General features: G+C 31.8%; 2 protein-coding genes and 1 non-coding gene across 3 annotated transcripts; all 3 read left to right on the forward strand.

Annotated features, from left to right (window-relative positions):
• Positions 1-319: 319 nt before the first annotated feature.
• LOC107492949 (zinc finger AN1 and C2H2 domain-containing stress-associated protein 11) lies at positions 320-2838 on the forward strand. The gene is made up of 2 exons (XM_016114031.3): positions 320-646; positions 1865-2838. Exons 1-2 carry the CDS (start codon positions 548-550, stop codon positions 2639-2641), a joined length of 876 nt encoding a protein of 291 aa, XP_015969517.1. The 5' UTR covers positions 320-547; the 3' UTR covers positions 2642-2838.
• A 2649-nt stretch (positions 2839-5487) lies between these two features.
• On the forward strand, positions 5488-13282 carry LOC107492948 (protein SEMI-ROLLED LEAF 2). Its single transcript, XM_016114030.3, has 19 exons — positions 5488-5703; positions 6123-6197; positions 6441-6556; positions 6674-6788; positions 6928-7056; positions 7390-7437; positions 8325-8527; positions 8622-8818; positions 8922-9214; positions 9388-9537; positions 9638-10075; positions 10214-10363; positions 10521-10593; positions 10822-10949; positions 11036-11236; positions 11338-11436; positions 11532-11657; positions 11745-11966; positions 12681-13282. The coding sequence occupies exons 1-19, from the start codon at positions 5560-5562 to the stop codon at positions 12843-12845; spliced, it is 3072 nt and encodes a 1023-aa protein (XP_015969516.1). The 5' UTR covers positions 5488-5559; the 3' UTR covers positions 12846-13282.
• A 1517-nt stretch (positions 13283-14799) lies between these two features.
• Positions 14800-14871, forward strand: TRNAC-GCA (transfer RNA cysteine (anticodon GCA)). Its single transcript has one exon. It is a non-coding gene; the product is annotated as a tRNA-Cys (tRNA).
• The last annotated feature ends 986 nt before the right edge of the window (positions 14872-15857 follow it).

Genomic DNA, 15857 nt, shown 5'->3' on the forward strand with positions numbered 1-15857 from the left:
AGGGATATATTTTTATACTACAGACTTAATTACAAAAATAATATAAAAATTTAATTATAAATTTAGTAAAATTATGAAAATGGAATAACTAAATCTAATAATATATATTTTAAAATAAAAAAATTATAATTACGTTTTGGTCTGCCTTGGACTCCGTCTCGTCAACGTGAATTATACCACGCATAATAGAAAATAAAAATCTTATTTGTTCTTTACAAAAAAAATTATTTCATGAATTATTCATTTTGGCTAGTTTTTCTAAAAAATAACTACTATTAAGTATTAATTAAAAAATAAAAATAGTAGAATTTGTAATTAGTAGGTGGGATTATCCGATTTTGTTGTATTCCTGGATTTTGTGCTCTGAGTTTGTTTTGATCTATATACGCGGATTTCAAAATCCGCCCCAAATATTCAGATTCCATTTTTCTTTTTCAAATCTTGGTGCCTATTTCAATCCGCTTTCTTTCTCCGAAGTGAGGGAGAGAACGATCGAGCGAGCTGAACTGCAATCGGAATCGGAATCCGAATTAGAATCCGAATTCGGATGGGGACTCCGGAATTCCCTAATCTAGGCAAGCATTGCTCCGTTTCCGATTGCAAGCTCATCGATTTCTTGCCCTTCACTTGCGATCGCTGCAATCAGGTTTCTCAATTTCTATTCCTTTTCTTTATTGCTATGATTTTTTTTCTGTTGTATTTTACCTGCATTTCTTGGTTACTTTTCGATTTTGTGCCTTGATTTTAGAAAATAGAAATTTGTTTTGTGGAAATCTTGTTTTGACTTTGATTAAGGAGAGTGGAAGAGATTAGCGATTGAGCTGAAAACTGAGATGTTCTCTGCCAATAGGAATAGAAATGTTTGTTGAATTGAAATGCGAATGTTGAAGGAAAGAAATGTATTGAACCTAAACTGGATGGTTGGTCAACGAGATCGTGTGGATATTGATTATTGAACTGATATGCTGAGAACTTATAGATCACCATTGGTATGATGCTTGTCGAAATGTTAGAACTTAACAATCTTAGTTTGACCATTGTTTGCTTTATCAAATGCATGTTATGAGCATATAAACAATGGACTTTTATTTCAAAAATTGAGAAAAAACCACCAATTTAGTCTCATGAAAGACTGGAACACCAACATTGTAGTTTGAAAAGGACTAAACAAGTATGTGGTACTTGAAAGATGTAGTCTAATGAGGCATATCTTTTTCAGGTACCATGGGTTTGTTTAGTTCTTTTGGAGGTAAATTTGTTGATGTTTTAATCTTTCAGGAGAAGTGCTGTCAGTGTTAGTTGAAATTTGTTGTTTTGAATGTTAGGAGCTTTATCCATCTCTCTGTTTCTTGAAGTGAACAACACTCTTCTAATGGTATCTTGTTCAGCACACAAATAACTTTGAAGTTATGATATCGAGGCCACCATCCGTTTGCTCTTACCTTTGTTTGTCTGCCTTTTAACTTAGACATCATTTAGGTGCTTGGTTTATATTTGAAAATGAAAGTAGTTCATATATAGTGTTTAGCCTTTTTGACAACTTGTATTCAGGTTCCTGTTAAGCTCGCACCAAATCCCTGCAGGTTGTTGTATACTGGATAATATTTATAGGCATGTAGTATTTGGTAGTTAAAATCATCGTGTTTGGCTGCATATTTAGCCAAGAAGTTCTTTTTTCCCCCTTCAATTCTAATGAGCAGTTTGACAGCTGTAGTTCATTGGGATTTGAATATTGAGTAGTGACTAAGGATTATAGCTTTCCGAGGATCTTCAACTATCGAATTATGAATGAATTTTCTGCTCGTTTTGGTATTAAAACTTTGTTTGAGCTAACTATATCACTATATCTGCCAATCTCCAACAGATATATTGTTTGGAGCACCGAAGTTATATTAAACATAATTGTACAAAGCCCAACAAACATGATGTCACTGTTGTTATATGTCCTCTTTGTGCCAAAGGAGTTCGCCTAATTCCAGATCAAGATCCAAATATAACTTGGGAGAATCATGTTAACACTGAATGCGATCCATCAAATTATGAGAAAGCCACAAAGAAGAAAAAATGCCCTGCCCCTGGATGCAGAGAGGTGTTAGTATTCTCAAACACCATTAAGTGCAGGGACTGCATGATAGACCATTGTTTGAAGCACCGCTTTGGACCTGCACACAAGTGTCCTGGTCCCAAAAAGTTGGAAACAAGCTTTTCATTTATGAGTCTTGTGAATAGAAATAGAAAAGAGGAGCCAAAACCCAATTTGGCTTCAGCCTCATCATCTAAATGGACAACAGGCCTTTTTAATGTAGCTTCTAGTATTATGGCTTCAGCAGAAGCAGGCATTTCCAAATTGAGCGGTGATACTAACCAAAGCCAGCAGACGACAAGGAATGGGACGGGACAAAGCAGTGGCAGTGGAAATAGAAACGGTTTAGTGGAGCAATGTCCTCAGTGTGGTGCTAAGTTTTCCTCGGTCACCACCTTGGTCGATCATGTGCAAAAAGTTCATGAAAGGAGTGGCAACCGTCCTGGGGCAAAGAAGGTGACAATTGATGCATGTCCGAAGTGTAGTAGGGGATTTGTAGACCCAGTTGCTCTTGTGGAACATGTTGAGAGGGACCATGGTGGTAGTTCCAGAGCTTAGATGTGGGGTTAAGACACTGTTGAGGAAATTGCACTGGATTGTTGAGTTTATAGACATTTTTTCTACCAAATTTTATAGCAAAAGGATGTCAAATTGTCAATACCAATTTGAAGATGTAATTTGTTCAGAGAGATCAGTTGTGTAATTTTAGCCTTATTTGACAGCTTGATTATTTGATAATATAGATTCTTTCTTCATGCTTGGAATTAATCTGACTTCTTGAATTGTAATTTTAGCATAGAAAAAGGTGGTGGAACCATCTTTGTTGCACTTTGTTTTTTGCGTTTCAAATTCTATATTTTATCATCATCATCATTATTGTTGTTGATATTATTATGGTCTGAGTGGTTCAAATTCTGTTGTATAAGACTATGTAGGTAAGTTTGGTATGGGCGTAGAGATGGGGGCAAAATATTTTATGGATACATTTGTATAGGACTGTCGAATGCTTTGTTGTCCTTCCAGCTATGCAGAACAAGTAAAGATGCTAAATTATCTCAACACTTAAAGAGAGTATAACACTTTTAATTATCTGTCATGGCATTATATTTATAAAGCATGTTAGTTGTGTTTGTTTCAAGAGAGACAAGCCCATCAAGTTCTTGCTGTTTAACATCCTCATAGTTTTTGTTTGTTAGCCTCCAGAGCTTTCTTTTAACAGTGCCATACACCTTTTGCACAATAAATTTGAATCTCCAAATGAAATAACTAAATTCAACATTTTTTCCCTCATTTTCAAATGAAAAAAAAGTAGAAATTTAGATAAGAAACTCACTCTTCCAATGAGAAGATAATTTTAAAGATAAAAAGTAAAAACCAATCAGAATATGGCAATATGCTGACTTAGTGCAACCAAAATCATTTTGAACAGTTAAATCTCAGCATGCCAAATGCTGTTCCCTAAACTCATGTGGCCCTGTCATTAATGATTATTATATATTATATTTATTTATACTTTATTTCAGTGTACATAAGATGTATGCGATATGAGTTAGAATAATAATATTAAACAAAAGAAAGGACTAATTTATCCAATAAATATTTGTCATTTTTATAATACAAAAAACTTTAAGCTAAAATATAAATAAGCAACTTCACTTTCCAACCATTTTCCCCCACAATATGCATGCGGATTGGTGATTATGCCATGCAAATTGCTAAATTCCCTTGTTAGTGGTGTTGTGTAATAATGATAAGTCATGAAGACATTGCTCCTCTACTTGTTTGTTTCAAAAGTTGGCAAGAAAGCAACATGTGTGCATGTTTGATGTTTCCTCCAATAATAATCAATGCAAACCGATTTCTTTTGTTGCCCTTTCCATGAACAAAGAAAGCTGGCTTCATTCACAATTGAAAAGACTATTTAGTATTGTTTTTTGAGAGAATCTTGCATTTGATTGTGAAAGGTATGATTTCTATACTCTAAATTTGTTCTGCACTTGCTCAAAAGGTAAGTGAAGTGGAAAAGAAATCCCAAAGTCTAGTTGTTGAGAAATTTATTTATCAAAAAATCGTTCTCAAAACTTACTTTTACGAAGAGACAATCTTAATCCATCAAGTAAGAATAATGTTGCAGGAAAAAAAAATTGAGGATCTAACTTTTCATTAATATTGGAATCCTTAATCGTTTAACTAAAAGTTGTTATTCCTTAAAAAATTTAAAACTAAAAATTGTTATTAACTATATCAAATATAACATATATAAAATTCCTTACGATATGATACTAATCCATCTTCATTTAATTTGCTACATTAACATATATTTAATGGATCAAACTAAGGACAAAAATGAGTGTAGACAATTTTTTAATTTTTATTTGAGGAAATATTTAAGCTTTTCAAAAAATTTATTTTATAATTTATTTTTTATATGATAAAAAAAATTGGAAATGATTTTTTTTTCTTAAATACTCTGGCTATAGTTTTAGATTACATGAAAACATATTTTCTTAAGAAAAAATAATTATTTTATAGAATTTATAAAAATATGAAAAAAATAAATAATTAATTGTTTTTGCTGAAAAAGTTGAGACACACGAATCCTAAATTACGTATTCTAATAGTAGTAGTATAATAAAAATTATCGTATAGAAATAATCATACTACTCTACAATATCTTTAATAAAATATTTGAGTTAAGAAAAATCTGGCTCTTTGTATTTTGTATGGATAAATAATTAATAATTAATAATTAAATATATCAATAATGAACCACTTATAGGAAGGTAAATAGGACCCACCTCCACCTTAACCGTTGCAAATGCAATGCATTATAGTTATGTAAGGCGCCACCGCCGCCACCACCCCCACCACCAGATACTATTAATATCATTTCAATTTTCAAACAACTCTGCCTCTTTAAATTAAATTCTTAGTACTTACTATACTATCATTTCATATCAATATATTTTTCTTTTTTCTTTCTTTCTTTTGAGGGTATCATATCAATAACATATGCATAGTTGCATACCATAACATCTCATTTGTTTTCTCATATATAGAAATACAACCAAAAAGAGAATTTTTTTTTGAAAAAAAAAAAAGAAAAAGGAAATAAAAACACAGACATTCTTCCTTGTATTGAGGGATTCCCCCACCCTCTTCCTCCCCCTTTTGCATGCATTTGTAATTTTTGTACGAGGAGGCAATGCATTCCCCCTCCTCCTTAAATCTTCACATTATTAATTATTAACATCAACATCAATATCAATATCAATATCAATATCAAACTATAACATTGATCAAATTTCTTTTTTTTTTTTTGTTTCTAGTTTTTCCTGGGGGTTTTCAAATTCCAGTAAAAACTCTAAAAAAGAAAAAAGAAAAATAAATAAATACATATAATATATATATAAAAATCTCTTCTTTTCTTGTATTGTGATTGATTTTCTTCATCAAATTCAAATTGTAATTCAACAATGACTGTCTCTGGTGTAATCTCCCGGAAAGTTCTGCCAGCTTGTGGGAATCTTTGTTTCTTCTGCCCTTCATTGAGGGCAAGGTCTAGACAACCTGTGAAGAGGTACAAGAGGCTCATTGCTGATATTTTTCCTCGTAACCAGGTATCTTGTCTATCATTTTTCTCTTAATTCTGTCTTTGTAAAGGTTCCATGTTTATCTGATCATGTCACATTCTCATTGTAAGTCATGTTAGTTTAATGCACATTAAGCTGTTAAAGTAGGAAAGTTAAGGTGTATGCAAACATTGTTCATTCCAGAAGACTAGGCAGCATGTTATAGAGCACACTAGACAATTGTGAAGCGGTTTATCTGTTTCTTGTGTTTATATGTTTTTGTGTTTGATTCTATGTAGCTAAACAATTTAAGCATGGTCCATGTTAGTTGAAAGATCTATGCTTCTATAGTGATAACTTTGTAAATGTCTCTTTAATAGACTTATTTGTTCTTTATGAACTAATATTAAAACTGCAAAATGCATGGCATATTGATTTTTCTTTTCATTTGGTTTATGAGTTGATAGGAGGAAGGGCCAAACGATAGGAAAATAGGAAAACTATGTGATTACGCTGCCAAAAATCCTTTGCGAATCCCAAAGGTATGGAATCTCTTACAGTATAGGTTGATTCTTGTATATGTTTTACTTAGATGAGTTGTATATGTTGTTACATATAAAAAAATTTCATAGAGAATACAAGTCCACCATACCTTATACTCTAATATTTTACAGACATCAAATCCTTCTTTTCTGACTTTTAGAAAATAGCATATGAAAGACTTATGCTTCTAGTTCCTTAAGGTTTGTTACTTTGCTCACTGAAGATAACTAATTGGTGATCAGATTGTGACCGCCCTTGAGCAAAAGTGTTATAAGGAACTTCGAAATGAGAATTTACATACAACAAAAATAGTCATGGCCATTTACAAGAAATTACTATCCTCTTGTACTGAACAAATGTAAGTTCGTGCCTCTCATATTAGATGCTGTTCTTTCTCATATCTGTGCCTAACTTCCTGGAAACAAAAAGATTTAAGACATGTGGTGCATGTATTAACTTGTTTATCTCTTGATAGGCCACTATTTGCAAGTAGCTTGATAAGTATTATTCACACACTACTGGATCAACAACGGCAGGATGAAATGAGAATTATAGGATGTTATCTTCTTTTTGATTTTGTAAATAATCAGGTTGGTTTCACTAGTGCTTCAACTGTTCCAATTTTCAACTTTATGGATTTGACATTTCAATATGATCTTCTGTTTCTTACTATCCTTCTATATTGACTGGAACAACACTAGAGAATCACATATGTTTAGCATTTTTCAGACTGATGCAAGTTACCTATTCAACTTAGAAAATGTTATCCCAAAGCTATGTCAGTTGGCTCAAGAAACTGGGGAAGATGAGAGGGCAAGAAAAATTCGTGCGGCTGGTCTGCAAGGCCTTTCCTCGATGGTATTTGTTTTATAATTGTTAACTTTTCAATAAAGAGTTTTACTTTAACAACAGGACGATACACATCTCGAAGAATGCAGATGAGCTTCAAGCTTGTGCAACAGAATTATGTTTTCCATAGTTTGCAATCAATTCTAGAATCACAAGAAAGGAATTTTCCATTTTTCTATCAAATAATATTCATGTTTTCTTTTTCATTGAATACCTTCAATTGGATATCAAGCAATTTTGCCACCTAATTCCTGCTTTCTGAATAACTTCACTTCATTCTTTAACTTTAGCAGGAATTATATTTGTCTGTTTAGAATGAAACTGAACTACTTTTCTATGTAGGTGCGGTTTATGGGTGAACACTCTCACATATCAGTTGAATTTGACAATGTAAGTTCAATTTTCCCTTTCATACTTATACAGTTTAATCAAGCATCACACCTGCTGATAATGTATATTTTCAATTTAGGAGAATTTAAATTCTTAATAGCAACTTGCATATATATAATTTTCTGTGGTCTGATTATTTCAACAAAATACTCCTTATTGCCATTACCACATAGGTATGCCGTATGCCACAATAAATTGATAATGGATAATATGAGGATAGATCCTAAACAGCTTCGATACATGAACACTCTTAGATGAATAGTACTTTTTCTTGGAATTGAAAATGATCATAATTGGTGTGAGTATATTAATTATAGTAATGAACAATATTGGGGTGAGGCCGAAGGAGATTTCAGACAAGAGCATTATTTTAAGACTGGGAATTGTTTCAAAGTTGAAGGTGACCATTTTTTTGTTGCTAGCTTGAAAGCTACTTTATCCATTGTTTTTCTTAATCTACACCAGAAGGCATGCCATTCTGTTGGTAAATATAGAGTTTCTTGCAAATTCCATTACTGTATATGAGGAGTTTAGAGCTAGTGTTTCCCTTTGCATAAATTTATATGCTTAATCTCCCTGAAAATTTTTGTAAGATTCAACTCAAAAAGGACAAAGTTTCATACTATCATGTTCATATCTGTATTCTCATTTCAAATGGAGTGTTCTATTCGACAAACATCGGGCTTGAATACTTAGCAGGAGAGTACTAAGACATATTGAAAACTGATAGTTTAACATACATATAAGAATCGAGTCTGTGTCAGTTTCTATGCTTCATAGATATCCACCTATTACGCACTGTTTCCTTGCTCCTTTGCAAGATAACTCATATCATATATTTATTCTTGTTTTCTCTAGAGTAATTTTCCTTCTCAATTTAATTCCAGATTGTTACTGTTGTCTTGGAAAACTATGAATGTCCTGGGCAAACTTTAGGCAGCTTTCATCATGAGAGACAAGATTCTGACAATATGCATGGCGAAGAAGCAATGACGAATGAAAATAACAACTCTACGTTAGTAGATGTCAGAAAGAGAAACAGATCCTGGAGTGTAATTGTTGATGACAAACGTGAATTGCATGTGTCAATGTAATAATTTTTTTTCATCTTTAGAAGTTCCATAAATTAGCTTTGTATTATATTCTTTCTATTTCAATGATTAATGCGTCATAAACTCATTCAGGGAAGAAAACAGCAATCCCTTCTTCTGGTCTGGGGTTTGCCTACATAACATGGCCAACTTAGCCAAGGATGGTTCTACCATACGCCGTGTAATGGAATCTATATTCCGATACTTCGATAATGGAAACTTGTGGTCTATAAATGATGGCCTTGCCTTTTCTGTTTTAAAGGATATGTTGTTTTTAATGGATGATTCTGGTATACTATTTCTCTTATTTGATCATATATAATGTCATACAATCTTTTTCTTGATTAACAAGGCACCTTTTGCTTTAATTTTTCTTCATTCTTGCTTTTGCAGGAAAAAACACACATGTTTTGTTGTCAATGTTAATTAAGCATCTGGATCATAAAATTGTCCTTAAAGAACCCAAAATGCAGCTTGACATTGTTGAGGTGACCACTTCACTTGCTCAATATGCAAAGGTTCAACCTTCTGTATCAATAATTGGTGCTCTAAGTGATGTGATGAGACATTTGCGGAAGAGCATACAATGTTCCTTAGAAAACTCAAATCTAGCAAGTGATGTAATCGAATGGAACAAGAACTTTAGAGAAGCTGTGGATAAGTGCCTTGTACAGTTATCAATTAAGGTACCTCACATTATCCACACTTCGAATCAAATTTATTCCTTAACATTTTAAGAATAACTGATTTATAAAATGCTTTATGTGATTATCACATTTGGTAGTTTTATCTGCTCTTTTGAACTTTATTTGCATTATTGGACTTATCACAAAGGAACTAAGCTGCCATACATGAATAGGTTGGAGAACCAGGCCCTATTCTAGATGTTATGGCTGTGATGTTAGAGAATATCTCAAATATTACAGCAATATCCAGAACCACAGTGGCTGCTGTATACCGGACTGCTCAAATTGTTGCCTCCTTACCAAATTTATCCTATCAAAATAAGGTAAGGAGTGAGTATTCATAGTCTATCTATATCATGTTGTTATGCTACTTTGAGTTCTGTGGATAAATTTGATACTAAAATCATCCTTTTTGATCCTCAGGCATTCCCTGAATCATTGTTTCATCAGCTACTCCTGGCTATGGTCCATCAAGATCATGAGACACAAGCAACGGCTCACCGTGTCTTTTCAGTAGTTCTTGTGCCAACCTCAGTTTCCCCTCGGTCAGGCATGCTTGCTTCCAATAAGGCATCGGATGTTCCACGAACTCTCTCTAGAGCAGTCTCTGTCTTTTCTTCTTCAGCTGCCTTGTTTGAGAAGCTAAAATCAGAGAAACGTTCTTCAAATGAAAATTTAAGTCAATATAACAAGGAAAATAATGCTGGAGAGACTGAACCAACTAATGGTGTTGGCGGGTTCCTAAACAGATTGAAGTCGACTAATAATCGTGTGCATCATGGGAGTGGGAGTGGGAGTGGGAGTGGGAGTCAGCTACCTACAGTGGATGAAAATAGTACAGATGATGACAATGGGAATTTGGTGAGTCTTGCATTGATGAGTATGTGTGTTTGAATTTAGTCCTGCATTCTAAACAAACTTCGAGTATCTCGAGTATGTTAGCTGTAATCTGGTTTATAATCATGGTTACTTGGTGATCTTCTTTTCACTTGAATGCAGGAAATTGCAGCCCTCAGGTTAAGTAGTCTTCAGATAAATCAATTGCTATCATCAATTTGGGTTCAGTCTATCTCTCCTACAAATTTGCCTGAAAATTATGAAGCCATTGCTCATACATACAGCTTGGTGTTGCTTTTTTCTAGAGCTAAGGTATTAACTGGACTCAGTTACATGATTGTAATATAAAAGAGGTTTAAGGTTGTCTACATTATTATTGGCACTGTCATATTTGCTTCTATTCTCTCTTTTTAATGAGTAAGACTTCCTTTTCCTTTAAAATAACTTCGCAAATTTATTGCCTTTGCAGAATTCTTTTCAGGAAGTCCTAGTTCGGAGTTTTCAGCTTGCTTTTTCTTTGTGGAAAATTTCTCTTAAAGAAGGTGAGTTTTCAGTCACATCTAATAGGCTTTTTGGTATTTCTTAGAAAACTTGAGTTCTTAGTGGATAGCAAAATTATCTTTGAGATGTAGTGTTTCTTAAGCAAGTCTTTTCATAGTATTAATTAATATTCTTGATAACTATTTTGTTAGAAACCAGATATATATATGCCTCAGGAGTGGGTTTGAAAATTATGCCAAGAATGAATAAGTTCCTAGTTTTTATTGCAGGGTCATTGCCACCATCTCGCCGAAGATCGCTCTTTACTTTAGCACTTTCGATGATTTTGTTTTCTTCAAAAGCCTACAAAATCAAATCTCTTGTTCAGAGTGCCAAGGAAACACTTACAAAGAAACAGGTGAGATCTTCTTCTTTTTACTGTTATGATAATTGAAAGATAAAAATGTATTATTTTGCTTTAATGGTTTCATTTTATGTATCCAGATTGATCCCTTCCTTCGTTTGGTTGATGATCATAAGCTGCAAGCTTTCAGCACTGCATGTGATGGTTCGACCATTGCCTATGGATCGAAAGAAGATGATTACAGGGCCTCAAATTCACTTCCAGAGTTAATGACTCTTACACAGAAAACACAGGAATTCTTTGTTTCTGAAATCATCCAGAACCTGGAAGTGTTGGAAGAGGTAACACTTTTACTTCTTGTGTATATTTCGGCTGCGAGAAGATATAAAATATTTGTGAGGTTCTAGATATTATGATATGAGCCTTTTGTTTCTTTGTCCAGGATGAACTATCCTCAATAAGAGAGCAGCTTCTAGAAGAATTCTCACCGGATGAAATGTGTCAAATTCGTTCGCAGTTGATCACAAAGAAGCCTGAAAAGGTTTGTCAAGTGGATTTTGTTTGGAGTCAATAACCATATCCCATGACTTCTGTAAAAAGGTTCTTATTTTGCTTGGTTATTCTTGCCTTTTACAGGATGTTTCAGTTACTTCAATTGAGGATGACTCTTCTTTCGATTTTTTCGAGAATCAAATGAAAAACAATGCAAGATTGTCGACAGAAGCCCCTAGCCTTTTGAGTGCTAACCAACTGTTAGAATTAGTAAGTGACTATCCATTTCTTACCATCATATATTTCTTGGTTCCTTGAATTGTGTTTTAAGTTCTTATGATATCTTTAACATGAAAGGTTTTGGACACGCCTCAAGCTGGAAGGGTTTCTGTATCAAATGTATATAACATGCCTTATAAGGATATGGCTGATAAATGTGAGGTTCTTCTTATGGAAAAGCAGAACATGTCCAGATTGATGAGTGCCCAAACAAAGCAAGAACCTTTGATGGATTTCCCTTTAACAAATCCTCAGGATAAATTGCCCAATTTGGATTTTACTTTCCCCGTCGATCCGAAGGTAAAAATTCCTTGCTTGCATTAATATTTCATAACAATATAGCATGCTTCTTATTGCCAGAATTAGGTGTGGTGTTAATGGGGTAGATACATCATATTTTCTTGCAGCTCATGATTTCCATATCTCTATTCTGTTATTCTAAAATATTGACACATTATTCTTGCTAGAAATTTGGCTGTGTTGCATTGTTGTTCATTACAATATATAGATGAAAATGTTGTTAACCCTCAGCTTTCAGTTCTAAGGTTCTAATGCCCAATTTTTTTAGGCCATTAAACTGTTAGAGATGTAACTCATTTCCCTTCTCCTGTCAGCTTAAAGCCTTAAACTTTTGGGAGAAGCAGTTTCATAACATGGTATAGTTTTTATAATCTAAAAGTCTAGAGTTTGATCTTTGACCTTAAAAAAAAAAATTGACATAAGGCAAATAAAAATTCATATACTTGCATGAGGAATGCGTTAGAGATATAAATTATAATCATATACTTCCTTTTTATCAGCTTTTGAAATAAGTGGTTTGGTGATAATAACTTCGTTAGGATGAATGCATTGACCTCATCTAAGGTTGGATGATATTACACACAACACCTATCTTTTTTGTAAATGCATGCATTAACCTTTTCTAAAATTAGTTACAAAATGTGACATGACCTCCTTTATAGACATGAAACTGTTCTATATGTCATATCTAACCAAGATATATATAAGATGCAGTTAACCAATCCTTTTATCGGTGAGAATACCGATGTGGATTTGTACCAACCAAATTCTGGTCCTGTTCCAATGCCATGCACAACTGACTATCAGAACCAACCTCCTTTGTTCAAACTGCCGGCCGCAAGCCCCTACGACAACTTTCTGAAAGCTGCTGGTTGTTGATCCTTTGTAGTAATAAAAATATATTCTAGCATGTAGTTACAAAATCATAAGTAGTTGATTGGAATTGGAAGGCCTCGAAGCACCCTAACTTCGCCGGTGCGCAAGGCCTAGATGTATCATGATGTGTTACGGCTGCTGTTTTGATCATATGATGTGTTTAAGTTGGTAGAGGCTCATATGCAGTTGTCTTCATATGAAGTTGATAGTTGAAAACCATAAGATAATTTGACATGTTCGACTAAATTGTAAACTATCAACTTCACATGAAAACAACTGTATGCGAGTTTTTACCTTTAGTTTCTAAATGTTGACATCCAATTTGCTTCTTCACCTAAATATGTGATATCCAGCAAAAAAAGTCTTCATTGTTATGCAGTGCATGTAAAGTATAATATGTTTTGGTTTTTGGTTTTTTCATGTACATACATAAACAGAATATGCAGATTTTATTTTATTTTTATTATAATAATATAGCATTTACAGAAGGAACTTTTAATTCTGTACATCTAACAACTGTTTTTTTTAATATTAAATTTATATTCCTTTATTATTACATTAGTATGTTAATCTCTCACTAATTACTATACTGAGATTTATGAAAATAATGACTTACTAGGTTTGATATTAAAGTAATTTAGTTAAAATTATGTAAATCAATGATAACTAAAACAAAGAAAAGAATGAAAATGAAGCATACAGTTGAGATTATTGAAAATTATAGATTGAAATTACTAAATATGAAAAAATTTGTTAGAGAATTCTTAATCATAGATGAGACTACAAGAAAAGACCAAACAAAAAAAAATATAAAATAAAAATATATTACATTTAACCTAAAGAAAAAGAATGAGGAGCCAATGGAATATTTGTACAATGTATACAATGGAGGTTTAAGAAATATTAGAGATATAATTATTAGTGTTATCCATTTATAATTATCTCGTTTACACGAGATAAATCAAGTGATATACTACAAATTACATATTTCGATAAATAAAATAATTAAATTATTTATTAAAAAAAATCCAAATCCCAAATAAGAGTGAATAAAATGAAGTGGAGTTTATGAGAAGAGAGATCTCTATCTTTAATATGTTAATATTTTAGGTTAGGATTTATTTATTTATTTATTTATTTTAAGACCACAATGGTACCTTTCTGTGCCTCTCTAGAAAGGGATAGATGGCCTTAGTTTAATTATTCTACAAGCTAAGGTGCGATCGTTCTTTTTATATATGTAATTAAATTCTTGCTATTTTATTTGTTATCAGTGTTGGTTCTCATGGAAAATTTAATTTTGCCGAGGTTTTTTCTTTTTCTTTACTCTTTAATGTTACTGTCTATTAACTTAATCTTGCAGGGACAAATAGTTTCATGTAAAATCTAATTTTTATTGACCCAAAAGAATAAATTTTAGCATAACACAAGTATAAAGAAATTAAAAACCTATACAAATTAAAAAAAGAAAAAACTTTTCTGTGTGTCACACACTTATTAAATACCAATTCTATGACCAAATTGTAGGTCACACGCTTTTTTTTTTCTTATTTAATTTCTTCACCTGTACTTCTAATAGATATAAAAATTATAAGGTGCATAAAAAAATATTTTCAGTAAATTTAGTTGTTGTGGATCTAAGAAAAACTATCAATAAATTGAGTCTTATTTTTTTGGTAATCAAGTGTTAACTGTTAACATATCCGTGCAACGTACTACATAAACACATAATCATGCATCTGTCTTACACTCTTAAGGATTTTAGAGTCAGGGTTGGCTTAGCTAACTGCATTTAGTTAGCCCAGCTTATACATTGAACTACAATTTAAGTATCTAACTAACCTTGTTTCTCTATTTTAGCTCTGGCTTCATCTGATAGTTTGTTTTTTTTTCCTCTAAAAAAGTATATGTAGCTTTCAACTCAAAAAATAAGTTATACAACCTAAAAACTAAACAAGGGTCCATAGCTCAGTGGTAGAGCATTTGACTGCAGATCAAGAGGTCACTGGTTCGAACCCGGTTGGGCCCTTTAAAATTTAAATTTTAATTTATTAAGGCTGATGAAATGTTGTTTAAGGATGAGTATCATCTATTATCAAATTCATATTTATTTCAAGGCGCCATTAACTCTACTTTAAATTTAAGTGACATGCATAAAATTAAAATTCAAATAAATCGTTTAATTACTAGCAAACTAGATAATAACAAATTAAATAATAATTAATTAAATATTTTTCTTCACATTAACAACTAATCTACACATTTAGTAAATTACATTACCATAACTAACTATATGATAATTGAATTTATGTATATAAATTAACAATTTATGAAAAATTCCGTTAACGAATTACCTCATTAATATTTATTAACTAAATTAATATTATCATGTAAAATAAATATTATGATAAAAATTAAATTTTCAAAATTTAAATCAAATTCTCAATCTTCAACTCTAAATCACTTATCATTAAATCCTAAAATTCTAAATCCTCTAATCTTAAAATTAAAATCTTAAATCATCCAACTCTAAACAAAAAACCACAAATCCTAATTTAATTTCTTAATCATAAATCTTAAACCATTCAATTCTAAACTCTAACCAATTTAATAAAAGAGGTCACTCAGATAAAAACGTCTAAAACGTCTTTTTTCAAAGATGTTTTTATATTGTGTTTTAATTGGTTTCTGTATAATTTATTCGGTGTTCCGCATCACATATTATTAAATTCCTCAAAAGATTTTCTTTTCAAAAATAATAAAAAATATTTAATTTAGACTAAAACAAAAAAGGTAATAGATTAACTATTAGTTTTTTTTTAAAAGATTATTTACATAAAAAAATATATCACATTCATCAATATATATATATAAAAAACAAGCTCTTAAAATTTTTATAAATAAAAAAATAATTAATTTTTATTCGTATAATATATAAAATAATTACTATATTATTATTATATTATAGATTAAAATTTACTAATTTAAATTTTGTTTTTATTTTAAATATAAGCA

This window comes from Arachis duranensis, chromosome 6, assembly GCF_000817695.3.
Source record: "Arachis duranensis cultivar V14167 chromosome 6, aradu.V14167.gnm2.J7QH, whole genome shotgun sequence".
Lineage (NCBI taxonomy): Eukaryota > Viridiplantae > Streptophyta > Magnoliopsida > Fabales > Fabaceae > Arachis > Arachis duranensis.

Bases quoted from the DNA above. Each gene is read 5' to 3' on its own strand.
- LOC107492949 (XM_016114031.3), top strand. From the start codon at position 548: ATGGGGACTCCGGAATTCCCTAATCTAGGCAAGCATTGCTCCGTTTCC. The intron at 647-1,864 runs GTTTCTCAATTT...AATCTCCAACAG, and splicing joins CTTGCGATCGCTGCAATCAG to ATATATTGTTTGGAGCACCG.
- LOC107492948 (XM_016114030.3), top strand. From the start codon at position 5,560: ATGACTGTCTCTGGTGTAATCTCCCGGAAAGTTCTGCCAGCTTGTGGG. The intron at 8,528-8,621 runs GTAATAATTTTT...AAACTCATTCAG, and splicing joins CGTGAATTGCATGTGTCAAT to GGAAGAAAACAGCAATCCCT. The intron at 10,364-10,520 runs GTATTAACTGGA...TTGCCTTTGCAG, and splicing joins TGCTTTTTTCTAGAGCTAAG to AATTCTTTTCAGGAAGTCCT.